The following is an 18,653-nucleotide window of genomic DNA, read 5'->3' on the forward strand; positions in this document are numbered from 1 at the left end:
ACCTGAGCAGGACTCTCTCAGCTTTCCTTCATTTTTTTTAAAGTCTGTTTTCAGTACTGTGTCGAGTCTAACTGTTCTGTGAAAACAGAGTACACTGTCATAATGCTTCCTTGCCTTTGCACTGGGCTCCCCCGTGTGGCAAAACCAGGTTAATAAAACGAAAAGTTGCTGTTGTCAGATTTGTCCCATTGTAGAAAAGTAGTAAACGTTCAAAACAAAAGAAGAGACATCTGACATCTTTGCATATTTAAAACTTTAATAAAACAAAAGTAAATACAAATATGGAACAAATGTCCTGTAGTACAAAGAGTTTACCAACACACAAGTCACTATCCACACACTATGTAGCAGAGAGAACAAGAACAATGCAGTTTGATGTCATTGCTACAGATGAAAGCTCTTCATCTTAATCTCAGTATGGGCTTTAAGAGAGATCTGTACACAGAGAGATAGATATGTAAATAAACATCAACCGACCTGCTTCGGTTTCGACACTTCTGAAGAGTTATTTGAACTACATACATCAAGTTGACATATTGTTTACTCTGTTGCAATAACAGTGAGGCAGTGTGGCATTTCTAACATCGTCTAACATCGCTGATACAGCCCAACATGAACAGGCTCAGATGTGATATTGTTTCCCCTGCTGCGCTCCGCAGACGTTTCTGTCAGATCCCGCCAAACAGATGCAGCTACAGCGGGCAGACAAACACACAGACGCGTATGTATGCTTTACTTTGACATTTAGCAGATGGAGTGAAATGTGAAGCCCTTTGTGATGAGGCTATGAATACAGCCAAGTCCCAGCACACATCAGGTAACACAGTAACGAGAAAGAGCCAAGGTAAAAATGTCCTCACCACGCTGCTAGGCTGAGCATCAATCGGCGACGTAGCCACCCAAATAAATGTAGCCGCTTGTTGAGTTGAGACTGCAGTCATACATGCAAAATGTAGTTTTCACAATGTGCAGCAATGATAATATATATTTATATCATAAAAGAGGGAAACAGAGGATGTGTTTTTGTAATAATCACAAAGACAAAGGTGACTTCAGGAACATGAGCTGCAACTTTAGGCGTTTTCACATTAGGCACGATTGCTCCGCTCTCCCCTTCAACCCCCCCACTGGTCTGCGTTCACATTAGTAACATTGATCAGTACCCGAGTGAGGTCGTGTATGTACACAGTCCGATACAGCAGGGGGCAGTAAGCACACAGTTGGTTTGCAAATCCACCAAAAAGCAGAAAGAAGAGAAAGCAACCATGGCAACCACTCACTGGCTGAGTCCGTCCTGCTAACTGTTGAGTTGTTTTTGTTTTTTTCTGAGACGCCAACAACGACCCTCTTCCTACGTCCACATGTACCGTGCAGCTGAGAGGATAAAACGGTCACGTGCTGCACGGACACAATGTTTTTTGAAGCCACAGGAGTAGTTTAGAATGACGTCATACAGCGGTCAACTTCCTTGTTTGAGCACGTATACGTTCACATCTCTCGCAGACCGTACTCGAGGACACATGAATTGTGCCCAGGACCACCTCTTCAAGCGGACTCGGGCATGGAACCCGAGTACAGTACGTTTGTGTTCACACTTATTAAATGAACCAGACTTTGGGGTCAAGCGTTCTCAGATCCGGGTCCGGGTCCCTAGTTGTGAAACCACCCTTACTGAGGTCAGACTGCATCATGTACTCACAACCAGCCAAACGATCCAACACATGCTTTTAAACGGTCTCAACTTGTGAAACAGTTTATATATTCTATTAATAGAGTTTATATATCAGAGATAAGTTCATCACAGCAGCACACAGCTCATCAAACTCAGGCACATCATCAAAGTAATCAAATCACTCCCTCCTTTATATATTTATCATAAAATCATAAAAATGAGGCTCTGCTTTACAATAAGAACCAGTGATTTATATAGATATGCATTTTTCTTACCACTGAAACCTCTCATGCACAGAGAGGTTTCAGTATTGTTGAGAGGTATCAACACGTGTTGGATGTGTTTGGCTGGGTGTTTCTGCTTTTTCTGACTTCAGTTGATCTGTAGGTCTATAAAGTAAAAGCTGTAACATTCACTAGTTTGTTGTATTCAAAGGGGAACATTCTTAGTCACTTACAATTCCACACACTGAGGGTTTATAAAGGACGAGACACAAATCAAACACACAATGCCCAAAATCAAGATATTCACATTTCAATGGTTTGAAAATCACATTAAAGCACATCCACAACTTAGTTGGCTCATGAAACATAAAACAGGTACAGGCACTTAATTCTTCTGTAAAAAGTAGGTCAGTTCAAAGCTGTAAGGAAATCCAAAAATAGGAAAATATTATAATAACATCGACATTTTCCATCCAGAGGCCTGCACAGCTCAGTTGAAGCCTCCACACATCTGTGTGTCTAAGCACGCCCACAGGCCCCACCCATATGGAAATATCACTCAGTGTCTTCACAAATATCCAGATGTTTTCTGAATTTAGTGATGTGGCATTACCAGTATCGAGGTTAATCTATTTAAGACTATTTAAAGGTCCAATCAGTAAGATATTTACTGGGTTAAATGATAAAATGAACTTACTATCTGATCAGACATTAAGGAAACATGCTCTGTTGAAGTGCTGGCTTCTCTGACAACAATGCAGCAGCCAGTATGTCCTCCTTCTAACTTTAGATTCTGCTCCTGAATGCTCTGGATTTGTTTGGACCAGAGAAGGGAGGCGCTTTTAAGACACCCCCAAACGGCTGTTTTGGACGCCCGTCGGTTTGCCAGACAAACAGCAAACCAACAGGTGTTGCAGTGATGGAAGCAGCAAGAGAAGTGGTTCAGATAGAAGTGATTGTACCCGACCTAAAAAGCCTCTGCATGTTTCTAATAAGCTCCACGAGCAGAAACGTGCTCAAACTAGGATCAATATTGGAGATGCTTTTGAAAAATGGAGAGAGGTTAGAACACAGAAAGGTTTACAGACCCATGCAGAGCTGGATAAACACTGAAGCTTCAGTGTTCACCACATGGTGACCTGAGTGAGCATCCACTCTTGAGAGGGGGGGAGTCAGTTCTCTACAATGTTTTGAATTTGGACTGCAGTACCCATTTTACACACTAGGTGTGTAACATACTGCTCCTTTAAGAATAAGTTGCATCACATCAAAAAGTATAAACAAAGGGAATTAATTATTTGTGAAGACACTGCAGTGGACATATTTTAATCAAACTTTTCTGTTTTTATGTTAAAAAAATGATTGCAGGGACAGATTTAACATTTGACCACTTCAATTTAAAAATCGGTATACGCACAAAATTAGATTCACAATTTGCTAAAGAGCAACTGCATACACAATTTGTAAAATGGTCAAAATGCAAACAACAAACAATTAAAGTTAAACATTAAAAAATAGTCATTGCATCTGTCAGATCTTATATGCAAAGTTTTCTTTCAAAATAAAATATGTGTTATTTCCATTTGGGAAAACAATCTGTTTCCCGGACAGACAGACCAGACACTGTTGCAATCTTCCAAACATGCAAACAAACACATCAGCTAACATGACAGGAATTGATCAACACACACACACACACACACACACACACACACACACACACACACACACACACACACACACACACACACACACACACACACACACACACACACACACACACACACACACACACACACACACACACACACACACACACACACACACACACACACACACACACACACAGCACACAGCACACAGCACACAGCACTCAGAATTCATGGAATTCAAGCAATGTTCACCACCACAAATGATTACCATTGAACACAGGACTTCAGAGTTAAGAGGCATAGATGTTCAAAGCAGTAAACAAGTTTTAAAGATCAACTGCACGACAAACTTTGTGCAAAGCTGAGCGATACTCTGAAGGCTACATGTGTGTCCACATTTATGAACGCACGGGGGGGGTTTGAAAGATGATGAGTCGACTAAAATGACAAGCTGTACACGCAAGCAGTGAACACAAGCGCTTAGACCTGCTTAATCTATTGTTGTGTTTCTACAACGTCAAATCTACGTAGCTACGATGTCACTGGTCTAAGGCTCGTTATTTTCTCTTTTTAATTCAAATTCAAACCAATCAGGTAATATGTTGGTGTTTAAAATGCCAAACTCAAAAAATATAAAAATACAATACAAAACCCGGGTGAAAATCTGATAACAAAAATAATGTTTGCATCAAAAGCACTTTACATCTCCATACTGTTTTCTTTTAAGCTGCACTATTAATATTTATCTATTAACAATCGGCAAAATGACTGCAGGTGATATGAAGGGAGTCGATCATCATGATAGCGACAGACAAAGCTAACTCCGATCTATAGCTCTCTTTTAGTGTCTTAAAGCTCACTGTTGATTTTCACTAGTTTGAATGACTTATTAGGGCTGTCAAATGATTATTTTTTTTCTTTTTACGATTAATCGCAAAATTTCAATAGTTAATTGCCATTAATCATGTTTTAAATCGAATGTTTGAAATTGCATTATTTCGCATTTAAAATGAAAACTGTTATGCTTTTATTTTGAATTAAGCTGAGAGTACTTTCTGCCTTTTATTTTGAAGGACAGGTAAGGCCTCGTTGATAGATCGACAGTTACTGCATTAACTAATTAACTGCATTTAGCACAGAAACAGGAAGTGGTTAGGGACTAAATTCAAACAGCTCAAATAACAAAGATAAATGTTGGATGTATTTAACATTTATCTTTGTTACAGGTGGATATTACTTTTGACTCGTCAACTGAGCTGTCTAGAAGTTGATGTGTTTTTCTTTTTAAAGGTTTATTTTTGGGCTTTTTATGCCTTGATTTTGAGAGATAGGATAGAGTCACGAATCAGGGAGAGAGAGAGAGAGAGAGTGGGGAACGGCATGCGGGGAAGGAACCACGGGTCTGATTCAAACCCGGGTCGTCCGCTTGGAGAACTACAGCCTATGTACACAGGGCGTGCGTACTAACCACTAGGCTCCTGGCGCCCCCTGTCTAGAAGTTTTTTAAAAGTGACATGACACATTCAAAGATGCAGCAGTGGACTTCTTTTCCATCACTGTGACTACAGGGAGACATAGTGATGCCTACCCATGGTACACCTAAAAAAATAGCATATATTATTGGTGATAAAAAACAAAAAAAAACATGAATTAACTTCTGACCTTAATTCATCACTATTAACTAGTAAATCCTGACAGCCTTACATGTGATGACTTCCTGTTCCTAACAGCACTGTACACTCCCTACATGTGGATTCTTTCCGCCAACACAAACACTTGAAGGAATCTTGGTGTTCATGTGTTACTTTTAATAACAGCTGTCCTGTTCTATCAGAAATGTATCCTTAAATGACTTCTTTCCCTGATTTCTGACTCTATCCACTATCCTATCCCTACAATAAAGGCACAAAAAGCCCAAAAATAAATCTAAAAAAAAAACATTTAACTTGACTTTCAAGTGGGGCGGGCCGCCCCCTTAATATAATGGTAGGGGAAACACTGGTATAACATCTAGCTTGCTAAAGGAAGGAGATGTTAAAGTTTTTATGTATTCAATGTGTATTGAAGGTGATATAATGTAAGATATGAATGCAACAGCGCGCTAACATTTTAGCCAAAAGAGAAAGCTGTGAGTTATGACTTGTTTTCATTGGACTGATGGTGCGTTCCATTTACCTCGGATCTCGGAGCTGGGAATCACACTGGAGTTTCCCGCGTTTCAGTTCCAGTTAGCAACAAGCAGCATGGACGCCTCCAGGAGTACCTTTGTTTTTTAAGCTAATACCTGGCGATAACAACACACTACGTGATAGTTTGAACGCAAAAATAAAATGACAACATGTCCACAGAGAGAACTTGCACTGTACTATCTGTGTTATTGATTTAATTACACTAAAAGAAGGCTAAGCTGCTAATAAACACAGCTACTGTTACAGCTCAAATGTTACTGTTGATGCACGGAGCAGCCATGTTGGATTTTAACTCGGGCCCCTGAAGTTACTCCAAGTTTCCAAGTCAAATTCCGACTTCAGGGGGGGCGTTCCTGACGACGTATCAGACAGGTAACTCGGAATTTCCGACTTATGAGATCAAATGAAACGCACCATCAGCTCTTGTTTTCAAAGAGAAGTCAGTGTTAAAGTGCCTGAAACCTGCATTCTCTATCAGGGCAGGAAGGGGGCGACTCTTCTCGCCCAATGGTATTGAAAGTCTTCTTCTTAATTGATTTATTCGCTTAATGAACATTTTCCTTTTAAGGGTATTGTATCTTTTTAAACACACTTTTGTAAATGAAGTCCCTGTTTGGAGCGAAATAGAAACACGGTCTGCTTTCAGGGGACGCTGCGTGGAATTGACAAGTTGTGACCATGGCAACCAGGAAAGAGGAATAGCATAGCATATTCACTCTGTCCCCCAAATTTGGGTCCTTTCTTTGACTCAATCAACCACAACAACAAAAAAGGGGTGAAGGCTATGACTCAGAGCCTTAAAGCAGACGTCCTCAAACAAACTGAGGTCATCACTGTAGCTACGTCCACTTCTTACATACAGTCTATACGATGAGCCTCGTCTGTGGTATAAGATACCACAGGATGATCACTGGATATTAGAGACAATGTCATCCAGGTTGTCTACTTATTTTACAAGCATAATGTCCTACCTAGGGTCTTGCAAGGCCTCTAACGTCTTGTTGAGGGAAGCTAACGCCCATCACCAGCCTAATACTGGCACATGTACTGTGTTCAGGTCTTGGGTCCCTTTGGTAGGTAATCATTGTTCCTGTCAAAATAAGTACAGAGGCTAAGGAGGTCTTGAGAACCACTGCTAAAAGAAACCTTTTTTTCCTTGTCTGATGTTTCACACTCCCGCCCAAACCCAAAAGTACGACACAAACCTGAAGCAGAACATTTCTGGAGGAAACAAAGCCTGTTGAGTCGTCTCCCATAGCAACCAAAGGCAGGGTTAGATTCATGCCCTCGTCGTTTGACTAGAGCCCAGTGAGGTCTACGATGGCCTTGATAAAGATGGTGTCGTCGCGTATGTAGGAGTTTTTAGAGTCCAGCTTTGAGAGCGGACAGAAGAGTGGACATCCGCTGGCAATGTTCATGTCACTGACCGGCCTCTGGAACGACGAGGACGAGATGTCGGGCCGGAAGGCATCGATGATGTGCTCCCTGTTGTTCTGGTCAAGCAGCATTAGGGTGACCTGAGGACAAACGTTTAGAGGAGTTGAGCCTTAGTTAGTAAGTTTAACTTTTTGCAGAGCACTAAGGCCCCGTTTACAACTAGCGTTTGTCCGGGAAGAAAAGCTCTGGCTGTGCGCCCAGGAGTGTTTGTGTGAAGCGTTTGTGCGCTGAGAAGAAAAGCACTGCACGTCCGTCCTGTCTCTATGACAACAGTCTGTTGACAACTGCCTCCGTATGACACTGCTCCGTTACTTTTTTACTGCATGTTTTATATTTGAGATATTTTATTTCCCGGAGCAAAGAGGATGTGGATACAAGACACGATCCGTTAGCGGCAAAACTACAGGGAATATCATATATTTTGAATAGAGCGTAAAAGGTTTTCAACTCGAAGTGGCCGCACAAAAGGCAGAGCGCTTGGAAAAAAGACGCTGGGCGCTGCGCCTTTTCTCCTCATTGAAAACCATTGAAAAAAAGACACTGGTGCTCCGAAAAAAACGCTAGGTGGACACCAGGGCCTAATGCAGAGTTTAGCATGATGGCACTTAAATGAATGTTACTATATGATTAACAGTGTATAGAGAATGAATAATGCATCATGAGAAAGAAGGATTTATAATAACTTGGAAACAGTCTTGTCAAATGCACATAAAAAAAATCAACTGACTTAAAGGAGAAGCATCTAGAACAGTCAAGTAATATAAATATGCTTTTTTTTTTTTCTTGACACTTAGGCAGCTTACACACTACACGTGCTCTCAGGCCACTAAGATCTTAAGATCATTTCTTAATGGATTTCTCCTCTACTATGTTCTTTAAGGTAAAACATGTTTTGGATGTAAACCTTGACGTGTGAGTGGTTTTGTGCAGGAAGACTACCTGGATACTGAAGTAAGTGTTTCAACCTGCGAGGTGAATAAAGTCTCTGATGTGAATGAACGTCAACAACCAGATTTTTGATTTCAACAGATGTTTGTCAACTTCAACTGAAATATTCATCTGTGACCTATGACCCCAGCACATACATCTAAAGAGTCAATGTTGAAGTTTAGTCTGTGTAATGAGAGGGGCTGTCTCGTCCCTCAGAACCATATTTATTAGACAGATTTGATCCTCTGGCTCTCACATAGAAAGCAAGTATGATGTATGTGTTTGTATACTGTAATAGAAAAACTAAGTCTGCACACATACATGTGTATGCTAAATGATAAGCATTGTACATTAGCATCTTTTTGTGCAGTGTGGAGACCCCTTGTTTGAATGTGTGATACCTTCTGGTTAAAAGGCCACTTGAGGAGTGCGTCACTGTGTCCTCTCATCACCACAAAGAACAGAGACAAGTGGGTGCCGCGGCCCGTACCGTCCCCGTTCAGGTAGATCCGCAGGCACATCTTGTAGCCATATTTGCTGGTATAAAAGGCTACAAAACATAAACGCACAAACAAAGTGTCATGAAGCTCATTTCAGGCAGATCATAGACGAGAATATAACACAGGTGAGAAAGAGGATGTTACCAGGAGAGAACATAGCAGGGGCGCGGCCAGCCACGGCGTCCTGTCTCTTCTTGGTGAAATCGGAGATCTTCCAGACAAAGATGCCGTCATATGTGGCAGCAGACATTTCCCTCATTTTACCGTCCATCTCCACGATGGACAGGTCCCGCAGACTCACCGTCCTCTCCAGCTGACGGACCTGCGGCACAGCAACACAAAGAGATCCTGTCAAGACGTTACATTTTTCACAGGAAAACTAATGAAGAACCTGAAGCAAAGGGCAGGTGTATAGATCTCTAAAAGAAGACATGAACCAGTTCACATCTCTTATCAGATTCTGTTGATCCTGGTCCTTCTCCACATGACCCTTTGGACATGAAACTGACCCGCAGAACTCACAGAACAACTTTGTAAAGTCCTAACAAAAGGATGGGCCCCTCTAAGCCTCCTCTTTGGGTTCTCCTCTTTAGAAATAAAGAGCTCATTCGATTGGCTAAGTCAAAGGACTAGAGCCTTAATAAAATGATATTTCAGAGTGACACTGAGATGTGTAGTGTTCTTCATTCACTTTTTATGCACTTTGTAAGACAACCTTCAATGATCCAGCTGTAATATTGGAAATCACCAATTTGAAGAGGCTATATATCCGGATCTGAAGGTCACACACACCTGGAACTGACATATTTGGAATGGTATCAGCCCGGGGGTCAACATATCTCAACCCCAGCCCTCTGTCTATTTAAGTGGACACCTCATGTTCTGGCCCAGGTGAAGCCCACCTTGCCCAAAGAAGTCACAAACATTTTTCTTAATAACAGATGTTGTTCATCAATAAATATACATAAATGAAGAGGTGTCTTAAGAGGGATGAAACTGACACCATCATTGGCAGCAAGCATTGGCCTCATACTCTAAAGCAGGGTCCTCACATGTTGCCCTTTACACTTCTTCCCTCTGCTAGCCAGCCAAAGACCTCGCAGGGAAGGCTTGAAATGCTTCTAAAGACACGCTGTGCCAATGTACCGAGGTAAAGCCTGAGCCGCAGCGGTTATTTTAAAGGTCTTGAAGTGGGCATGGTTAAAATGAGAACCCACCAAAGAAAATCCCTCGACAGCCTAACGGGTCAATGTCTGCTTTTCTGACAAGATTCTCCTGAATGCTGGCCCCACCCAAACGTCCCAACATAAGACCTTAGTACATAGGAAAGTTGGTGAAGCAGTTTTTTCACCTTGTTGTTGAGGATCTCGATCTTGTCCTGGTCCAGTCGGTGCTGGCGGTTGTAGGCCTCCATGGTGGCGCAGGAGCGCTCCATCTCTCGGTTGAGGACGCAGACGATGTTCTCGAACGTGCTCACTTTGAGCTCCAGCTCTTGGCAGCGCCGGCTCAGCTCGGCCACTTTGGTCTTCTCACTCTGGAGCTGCAGCTCGAGAGCGGCTCCCATGGCACTGGGCAGCGGGGTAAAGGAGGTGGACAAGGTCGGGGCACATGCACCCTGCACGGGAGCTGCACCCCCACCACCACCCAGCTGGCTCATCTTCAGCTCTAGGTCCCTGAGGGACATGTGGAGCTCCTGCAGTTTGTGGCTGGCTACCTCCAAGCTCTGGGGCTGCAGGCTCTCCAAGCTCACCTTGATGCCCATGATGAAATGTAGGAGCAGGTTGAGGTGTTCGTAAGAACACTGCCGCTCATGGTCATGGATCTTCTCTTTCTCCACCTTGGCATCAAAGAAAGACGAGCAGAGAAACATTTACAACACATACAACAGTTTTCAACCACAATGTGCAGACAGAAACTAAATGTTAATCATGAAAAAGTTGAAGCAAAGGAGAAGAAAATAAGAACAGCTGTCAGATATCATGGAGCAAATGATGTTAGAGCACTATAGTAAGTATTCATCCCCAGAGTTGTTCATGGTTTTATTTTTCTAATTAAAAGAGTGGGAGTCATCTTCTGTTATTGTTTGGATCGAGAGCCCCCGGCGGAGGAGTCTACATACAGTGCGTTTAACTCTGAAATAGAAGATGCAGATTCTTCACACTAATTGAGACCCACTCACAGAGGTCAGTCTTACAGTTGTATATTTCTGTAATGGTGCATTGTGGGTGTTTTTATTAGGCCATCTTTATCTGAAACAATGCCTGTAGAAACTCATGATCACACAGCTGCTGGTGTGCAGTTCATCACAAGAAGAGACAGCAGGACAACACTCTGACAACAAATTTCTCCATTGTCCGTGCCCGCCGCGCTCCGTCAGCACCAAGGTGCTCAGTCGGTGCCTCAGAACGTGAGGGCAGCAGAACGCAGCCATGAGCAGCTGTACACACATCACAGGAGAACTACAAGATCACACGAGAATAAAGAGAAAGAACGTACAAACGACATGTTGCTTTGTCTTTCTGACGTTGATTTGTTTTTCATTAGGTGCCTGTTTTGACATATTGTTGTTAAAGTGACAGAAAATACCATTGTGAATCCATATAGTGTGTTTTATTTTGAAATTGACCGGACGCTCTGTGCGCTTCCTTGTCTGACTTCCTGTCCGGGTCATTCTATTCTGTCCAGCGTAGATGGACGGCGGCGCTCACTGTGGAAACACAATCATTGACTAGAGTGGCCGCGAACGGCGGTGACGGACCACGGCATGCACGGAGTATGTGGAAATTGGAAGTGAGGAACAATCAGGCATCAGGTTTTCACTTCAATTTTGAAAATGAAAAACTCTAAGTAGGATGAATACCTTCTATAGAAATTGTGTGTAACAGCAAACAGACTTCATACTCAACAAACAGGATTCATTGACAGGCATGAAGCAGCTCACACTAATAACTGTTGAATCATGTCATCTGTTGGCAAACAAAGGCGAGGTCGGAAATATAACAAAGACCTTTTTTATCAGCATGATGTAATGGTTTCATACTTTATGTTCTGAGAGGAATCATATGAAATGATCAACCTGATATGTTCATTTACTGGTACTTTACATATAAACTCTTTGCCCTGGTACATTTATTTATTTTTTGCCAAGTGATTACATGATCCAGAAGTTATCACTCAGCCACTGTTCAAAGAGCAAATTATGACAAAGATGTCTACTTACAGACGTATCGCAGCCAACAACATGAAACCTGCATGGTGCTTTAAATTTACTGCAGAACTTAATATGGTCCACATACTGCAAAACAAAAAAAAACAAAAAAAAATGAAAGAAGCTAATGAAGTACTGAATATGTTGCAGAAACTGATTCTGAAATGAGATCAATCTTCACAGAATTATGAGAGAAATCAAATGTATGGGATACCTTTTCTCGAGGGATCTTTTTCTTCGCACAGCCTTCACAGATCATCGGGTACTTTGGACAGATTTCATCGTGAGCCTAAAAAAAACAAACCAAATGAAGTTATTTCACATCAGAAGAAATGTCTGAGGCTTTGGCTGTCTTCTCCTTTCCTGCCTCTTTTGTCAACACATCGAGTTCCAACATTGGTGGCAGTATTTTTTATACTACTTTACTACGCTGACTTCCCCAGAATAACTGAGAAATTCACATCCATTCCCAGAGGCCTTTTTGGTCTACCAATGGGTTTCTAGATTGGGGCGGCTCTAAAGGATCTGTCAGGCTCGACGTGTTTGAGGCTCTACAGGATCTTGCTTATTAATGCATCATCAAGCCTTTGATTTGGCCTCTCTCAAAGAAACCTGAACCAAAGAGTGACGACAAACGTTCTAAAGGTCTAAATAAAAATGAAGGTCTAACGTAGTTTGCACAGAAGGAGAGGGACACAGCAGAGAATGATTATATTAATTCATATATTTACTAATGACTGCCTCATCCCTTGGTTTGCCAGGCAAACGTCAAACCAACAGGTGTTGCAGCGATGGAAGCAGCAAGAGAACTGGTTCAGATAGAATTGTGATTGTACCCGACCTAAAAAGCCTCTGCATGTTTCTAATAAGCTCCATGAGCAGAAACGTGCTCAAACTAGGATCAATATTGGAGATGCTTTTGAAAAATGGAGAGAGGTTAGAACACAGAAAGGTTTACAGACCCATGCAGAGCTGGATAAACACTGAAGCTTCAGTGTTCACCACATGGTGACCTGCATGCACTCTAGGTTGGAGGGGGCGGAGGGAGACAGCTCTCTCTAAAAAATGTATTTGGACTTCAGTTCCCATTTTAAACATATTGCTCCTTTAACTTAACTTTTGTTTTGACAGCCCTGGCATGCCCCTGACCCTTTCACCTCCGGCTTCGTCTTTAACTCAAATCTCTCTGCGTTGATCATATCACTTGTATCTGTAGGAGATACATGTGATATGATCAGGTCTGGAAGTATTATGTCACAATATTTGCACTAAACAATGGGCTACATAATGACACAACACCTTGAGCAGTGTTGGATAATAATCATGGAGAGCAGCCTCACCTTTATGTTCTTTAACAGGAAAGGTTCTTTGCAGTATTTGCAGTTGAGCGTCCTCTCCGGACATTCTCTCTCGTTGTGGCGCTCCTGTTCATTGGCTCTCATCAGCTCTTTGCAGGAGGGACACAGGATGATCATGAAATCACAGTTGCCCTCATGGCTCGCCTGTTGGTGAACAACAATAAACTCTGTAAACTTCTCCTTCTTAATACTTAGTGTTTGTTAAAGCAGGACTACAGTGTTTTGTTTTTTTTGCAAAAGTGACGTAACTAAGCCATCATCACGTCTTTGTACATTCTTAATGATTCCTCAGCGGGGTAATATTGGTGTCCCAGTCTGTGAATTTACGATGCACTTCAGCTTAGGAGAAGCACGACTCAGCGGGAGTTCAACATACACACACTCTGTAACGCCTCCGTTTCTACCTCTGAAGACGGTACAGAGGGGGGATCACTTCGTCCCCTCATTACATCACAGGGGCGAAAATATTGCAGCTTGAAACGGCAGTCTGAAAAGGGCCAATGACCTGATGAAGAAACTTTACATAACTATGAGGTAGTATATGTTTTGTATTTTATCAGGATGCGATCGGCAAAACCTCCTTTAAAGAATTATTTTTAATTAAAGTATCTAACAGGTTTAAGAATAAATGTGTCAAAGATAAAAGATAAGAAGAATTGCACATAGATGATAACAGCTAGAAAAAACAAATTAGTGATTAATTGTTTGGTATTTAAGAGGGCACATCTCTCTACAGCTGCCTTTCAATAAACAATTTTAAAATTTAAATCTGCACTGTAACTCTTACGTTTATTATATAACTCTTTTTATAATTGTATTTTATTTATTTCAATTCATTTTATTTGAATGATCTTGGTTATATTTGAACATACAGTATTTTAGTGATTTGAATGATGCTTTGGATGTCTTGTGTGAAGCACTTTGAATTGCCTTGTTGTTAAAATGTGCTGTATAAATGAACTTGCATTGCAGTAAACTGCAGGTAGATCAAACAAACACACCCACCACTCTCATAACTGTACTGACATTCTACTAGTGAACATGCGTTCATTTCCCAGACTGCTTTGCAATAATTTGCACCTCAAATTCTTTGATAGTTCCCGTCCATGTGCATCCTTCATTCGGACAGACGGCTGCCAAAGCCTCCACTTCTCTCCGTGCTGCGTTGTCAGGGAAAGCCTGCACAGAGAAGCAGAAGGTGTTGTCAGTGACGGCTTGTTGATGTCTTTGGTTACAGTCGGAGTGATTCTGTTACAGACTGTGAGCATCACTTTACCGAGGATCAGGACACCTGGATCTCACTTTGCTCTCTTATTTCTCCAGCACATACGGTCTCTCTCTGGACACATGACTACCAGAGCTGCTCCATCTCTGCTGCCAGGAGTTACAGAGCAGCCACAAACCTTTAAGTTGTGCTGGCTCTGTATTTAAAAACAAACAATGACTGTGACGCCACAGTGCTGACTCTCAGCATCACTCTGAGGCTCCAAAAGAAATTTGGCTCTCATCGCCTGCAACCTAAAAATACCAAAGGTGGCTGAGGTCCTCCCCAAGAGACAGCCTCGTCAATATGTCAACAAACTATGGAGCGAAAGTGCAGTCAAAAGTTGAAATCCGGCAACAGACCCTGTGGAGAACATGACATGTAGGGTAAAAAAATGTACTTACACCACCTTGCTTGAGAATAGAGGTGGGCTCCTCAAACAAATCTTCTTTGATGCAGGCGCTGCATTTCTGTGGCCCAGAGCTGGAAAGGGAGGAAGACAAATATGTGCACTATCTTAAACAAATACCTCTTCATCGTCTGTTATATGTTATATACATTGTACATATACCATCCATGCAATCCAAATACTGTTTCAGACCACTGAGTTCACCTTTGACCCTGAAATCTCAACAAAGCTCTCCACAACATTGTAGGAGTCATATTTAGGAGTTACAAGAGTGTAAGACACACATTGCTCCAGCAGGTGTCGCCTCGGGGTTCAGGTCATGCTCTTTACAGGTGGGGACCTTCACTGGGGTGTCAGGTGTTGCTAGACGGAAGAGCTGCTTAGCCGGCAACAGTCTAGTTTCAGTTGTGGAACTGGTTGAGTTCAAGATTCTTCTAATTGAAACATCTGTGCTGTGCTTTAGTCAAAACATAATATGAATCAAGCAGCAGAGGAGGTTTGTGACCCTGTATAAACCAGCTCTCTCAGAACGCTCTGTTTTGGTGTGTGTGTCTCTTTAAATGTAATGACCCCCCCCTGAGTTTTCCCAGTAGACCTCACTCCTTCACTAGAGAATAAAAATGGCGGATCTGCGCAAAAGTTTTGTTCTAGACTGGGGGTGGAGTCCATGGGTGGAGATATCAGGGGAGGGGAGGGGATTTTTTTTTTTACCAGAATCCAGCTTGTGACATCACAAACTGAGAAAATTTGAAACGGACCATCTACCTGATGGTTAACTAGCGTTTAGTTATTTATTCATTCCCTAGTAACTATGCAAAATGTGTTTACTTAATTAAGCAAATATGTCTCTGTATTAAATAATCATTACTCTATAAAATGTGATGAGGACTTGGGCCTACTATCAACCCATTAAAGGGCCTTTCAGATAGGACGCAGTGTGTGCTGCGCTCACCGCGTAGTAGGGTGCAGAGCAGAAGGGGAGCACATGACCAAAAAGCAACAGCGTCCGTTGCTAGGTGACCGAAACCGAAATGCGTCTGCCTTACTGTACTGTGTTACCCTTTAATTATCTACCAACACTTTATATACCCGGAAAAAAAACGAGACAGAAAGAAAGGCGTTCATACATCAGAAACTGTCTAATTCAGACAAAATCATGAAACACAAATGCAAATAAAGCATTTTAGAAAGTTTGTGTTTAAATTGGAATCAATTAAAAATAAATTGAGTATTTGCCTGGCAATTATTATTTCATTTAATATACAATGTGTTTTTTGTTACAGTATCTACTATGAGAGGTATGGTACAAATATTTTGATGAAAATGTCTCATTACATTTATGAGAATACTATAGTACAGGTACATGTACTATTATATATTTTACTGTATAGTACATACCTTGTGTTTACTTCAGTACAAGTGCCCTGTTTTTTATAAGGTGGGACCTACATGCACTCTGGTCAGAGGCGCTGCTTATCAACAGCCAAGGGGGGGGGGGGGGGGGGGGGTACCATTATATTAAAGTAAAGTGCTTTTTTTAAAGATTTATTTTTGGGCTTTTTGGGCCTTTATTGTACAGATAGGATAGTGGATAGAGTTGGGGAAATCAGGGAAAGAAGTCATTTAAGGATACCTTTCCGATAGAAAAGGACCTTTGTTGTGTTTGTGACGTCGTGACGTCGTGTCGGCTTGTCCCCACCCCACCCCAACGCTGTAAACCTAGGGGAAACAGTAGAAAACCTTCCTAAGTGGGCCCCATCTGACAGCACTCACTCTTGTTGCCCTGCCATGTGTTGCATGTATTATTACCGCAAAAACCAAAGTTTGTCAGTGATAGTCACCAAAGAAAAATAAAGAGGAATAAGCTGTCTATAAAAAGAAAAAAGAAACAAGAGAAAAGTTGGAGGGCCCCAACAGACTCTCGAATCGCCCCTGACTCTAGTATTGTTAAAATTACCTTGGTACTTGCCATAGTAATACCCTGGTGCCATGCCTGGTACTTGAGGTTTCACTATGGTACAGTTTCTTATTGGTATAGTACAAATCTAATTTAATGTGTGCTGCTTCCTAAAAAGACAAAGACACAGTCAAATATGTTATAAAGACTTTACAAGCTGCAGACTTTCTGGTAAATTCGGCAAATATGCTTAAATACTGATATGACTTTAATACAAAGGTAACATTTAAACATGACATTTGAAGCTGACTCACAGTGCAGGTTAACAGGATTTGACTGAGCACACCTGGCCAAACCATCACACATGTTGAAGATGTTTTGAGATGAAGAGGTGACTGGTGACTTGCATGTAGTCTGAAATATTAAGCTGGTTTATTTTTTAAATGTCGAGACTTTCTGTGTCATCGTGCTACATGTGACTGAAAGCAGGGCAGCATTATTAAATGGACATCTCTGAAGCAGGTATGGTGACAGGCTCTGTAGTACACGTCGAGCTAGCTCGCTAGCAGCCACGACACTCACCTCACTATTTTGTTGAAACAGAACGAGCAGAAGCGATGACCGCATTGAGCCTGCAGAGGCCTCCTCAGCACCTTCTGGCATGAATTGCACAGATGCTTGTCTTCGAGGTTGTTGGCGAGAATTTTCTTCGGGAAGCCCGGTTTGTTGCCTTCCAGAGAAGATGGTGGAGACGGCTCCTGTGCAGCCATTATTCCTCTTGAACAATATCGGGGTGCTCAGCGGGGTGTGTTCAAGACAGCAAATAAAGCTGAGTGCAACATTAGAAATCATCGCCAGCTACGTCTCATTGCCGAGTTCTTCGTACACATTGTTTAAAACGCATGACACAGCTTGATCTTTACATGCAGAGACTAATATTACCAGGCATGTGGTGACAGCTGAGGATGCTGTGTTTAGGTGTAGGTCTCTACGTCTGCCGCTAGGTGTCGCAAAACAAAAAAAGAGACCTTCCAGGCTGTTATCACGAGAACCCAGGATGCGCCGGTGTTATGCCGAGAAATGTATCCCTGTCGAGAATTTGATGCACCCTTGAAGGACAATTCAAAATGTGGCAGGCACCAATTTCTACACTGCCGTATTTTGCATCCACCCTTAAATTTACTCTATAGATAATTCAGATTCAAACACTGTTTGTTGGCGAGAATTTATATATATATATATATAAATATATCTTTTTTTCTGTATTTGTCTTTTCATCCCTTTTTTCCAACTTCTTCTATGTTATTTTATTGTTGTTTACTTTGATCTTTTCTGTGTTTTTTTGCCTCGTTTGTCATGTATGTCACCAGTTTGTCACGATATTGCACCAATAAAAAGGGGAAAAAAAATTATATGGTTTTCCAACACTTCCGCGAGGTGCATGCAATTCCTGGCAGGGATGCATTTCTTGGCATAACACCTGATTGGACCGCCACAGCTGTGGAAAGCTGGCTGCACTTAGCCAGGTCAGTTTCAGATGTGTGTGTGTGTGTGTGTGTGTGTGTGTGTGTGTGTGTGTGTGTGTGTGTGTGTGTGTGTGTCATTTTTTGGTTTCAAAGTAAAACCAAAGTGATTGTATTAATCATTGTGATGGAATGATGTAGCCTACCGTAAAACTTCAAATAAAGGCCCATCCCAATTTAAGGCCCAGTCATTAATTGGTGCTAAATGACTTTGATTGATTGATTGATTGATTGATTGATTGATTGATTGATTGATTGATACCTGTTGAGAATCACTGATCTAAATGTTGCCACTTTATTGTGGAGATAGAAAGGGTTAAGAAATGCTTTTCATTTGTGTGAATTTGTGCATTTCTAATAGCCCTGCAGAAGTCAGTGGCCCGGTTCAGC

General features: G+C 41.8%; 1 protein-coding gene across 1 annotated transcript; it reads right to left on the bottom strand.

The window, feature by feature from the left end:
* Nucleotides 1–234: 234 nt before the first annotated feature.
* LOC109995112 (TNF receptor-associated factor 2-like) lies at nucleotides 235–17,811 on the bottom strand. The gene is made up of 10 exons (XM_020648721.3): nucleotides 17,323–17,811; nucleotides 14,839–14,917; nucleotides 14,251–14,349; nucleotides 13,153–13,314; nucleotides 12,027–12,101; nucleotides 11,825–11,899; nucleotides 9,956–10,441; nucleotides 8,749–8,926; nucleotides 8,506–8,654; nucleotides 235–7,254 (listed from the first exon to the last, which is right to left on the bottom strand). The coding sequence occupies exons 1-10, from the start codon at nucleotides 17,508–17,510 to the stop codon at nucleotides 7,036–7,038; spliced, it is 1,710 nt and encodes a 569-aa protein (XP_020504377.1). The 5' UTR covers nucleotides 17,511–17,811; the 3' UTR covers nucleotides 235–7,035.
* Nucleotides 17,812–18,653: the final 842 nt, after the last annotated feature.

The sequence above is a fragment of the Labrus bergylta genome, chromosome 2 (genome assembly GCF_963930695.1).
Source record: "Labrus bergylta chromosome 2, fLabBer1.1, whole genome shotgun sequence".
In the NCBI taxonomy this organism is placed as follows: Eukaryota; Metazoa; Chordata; class Actinopteri; order Labriformes; family Labridae; genus Labrus; species Labrus bergylta.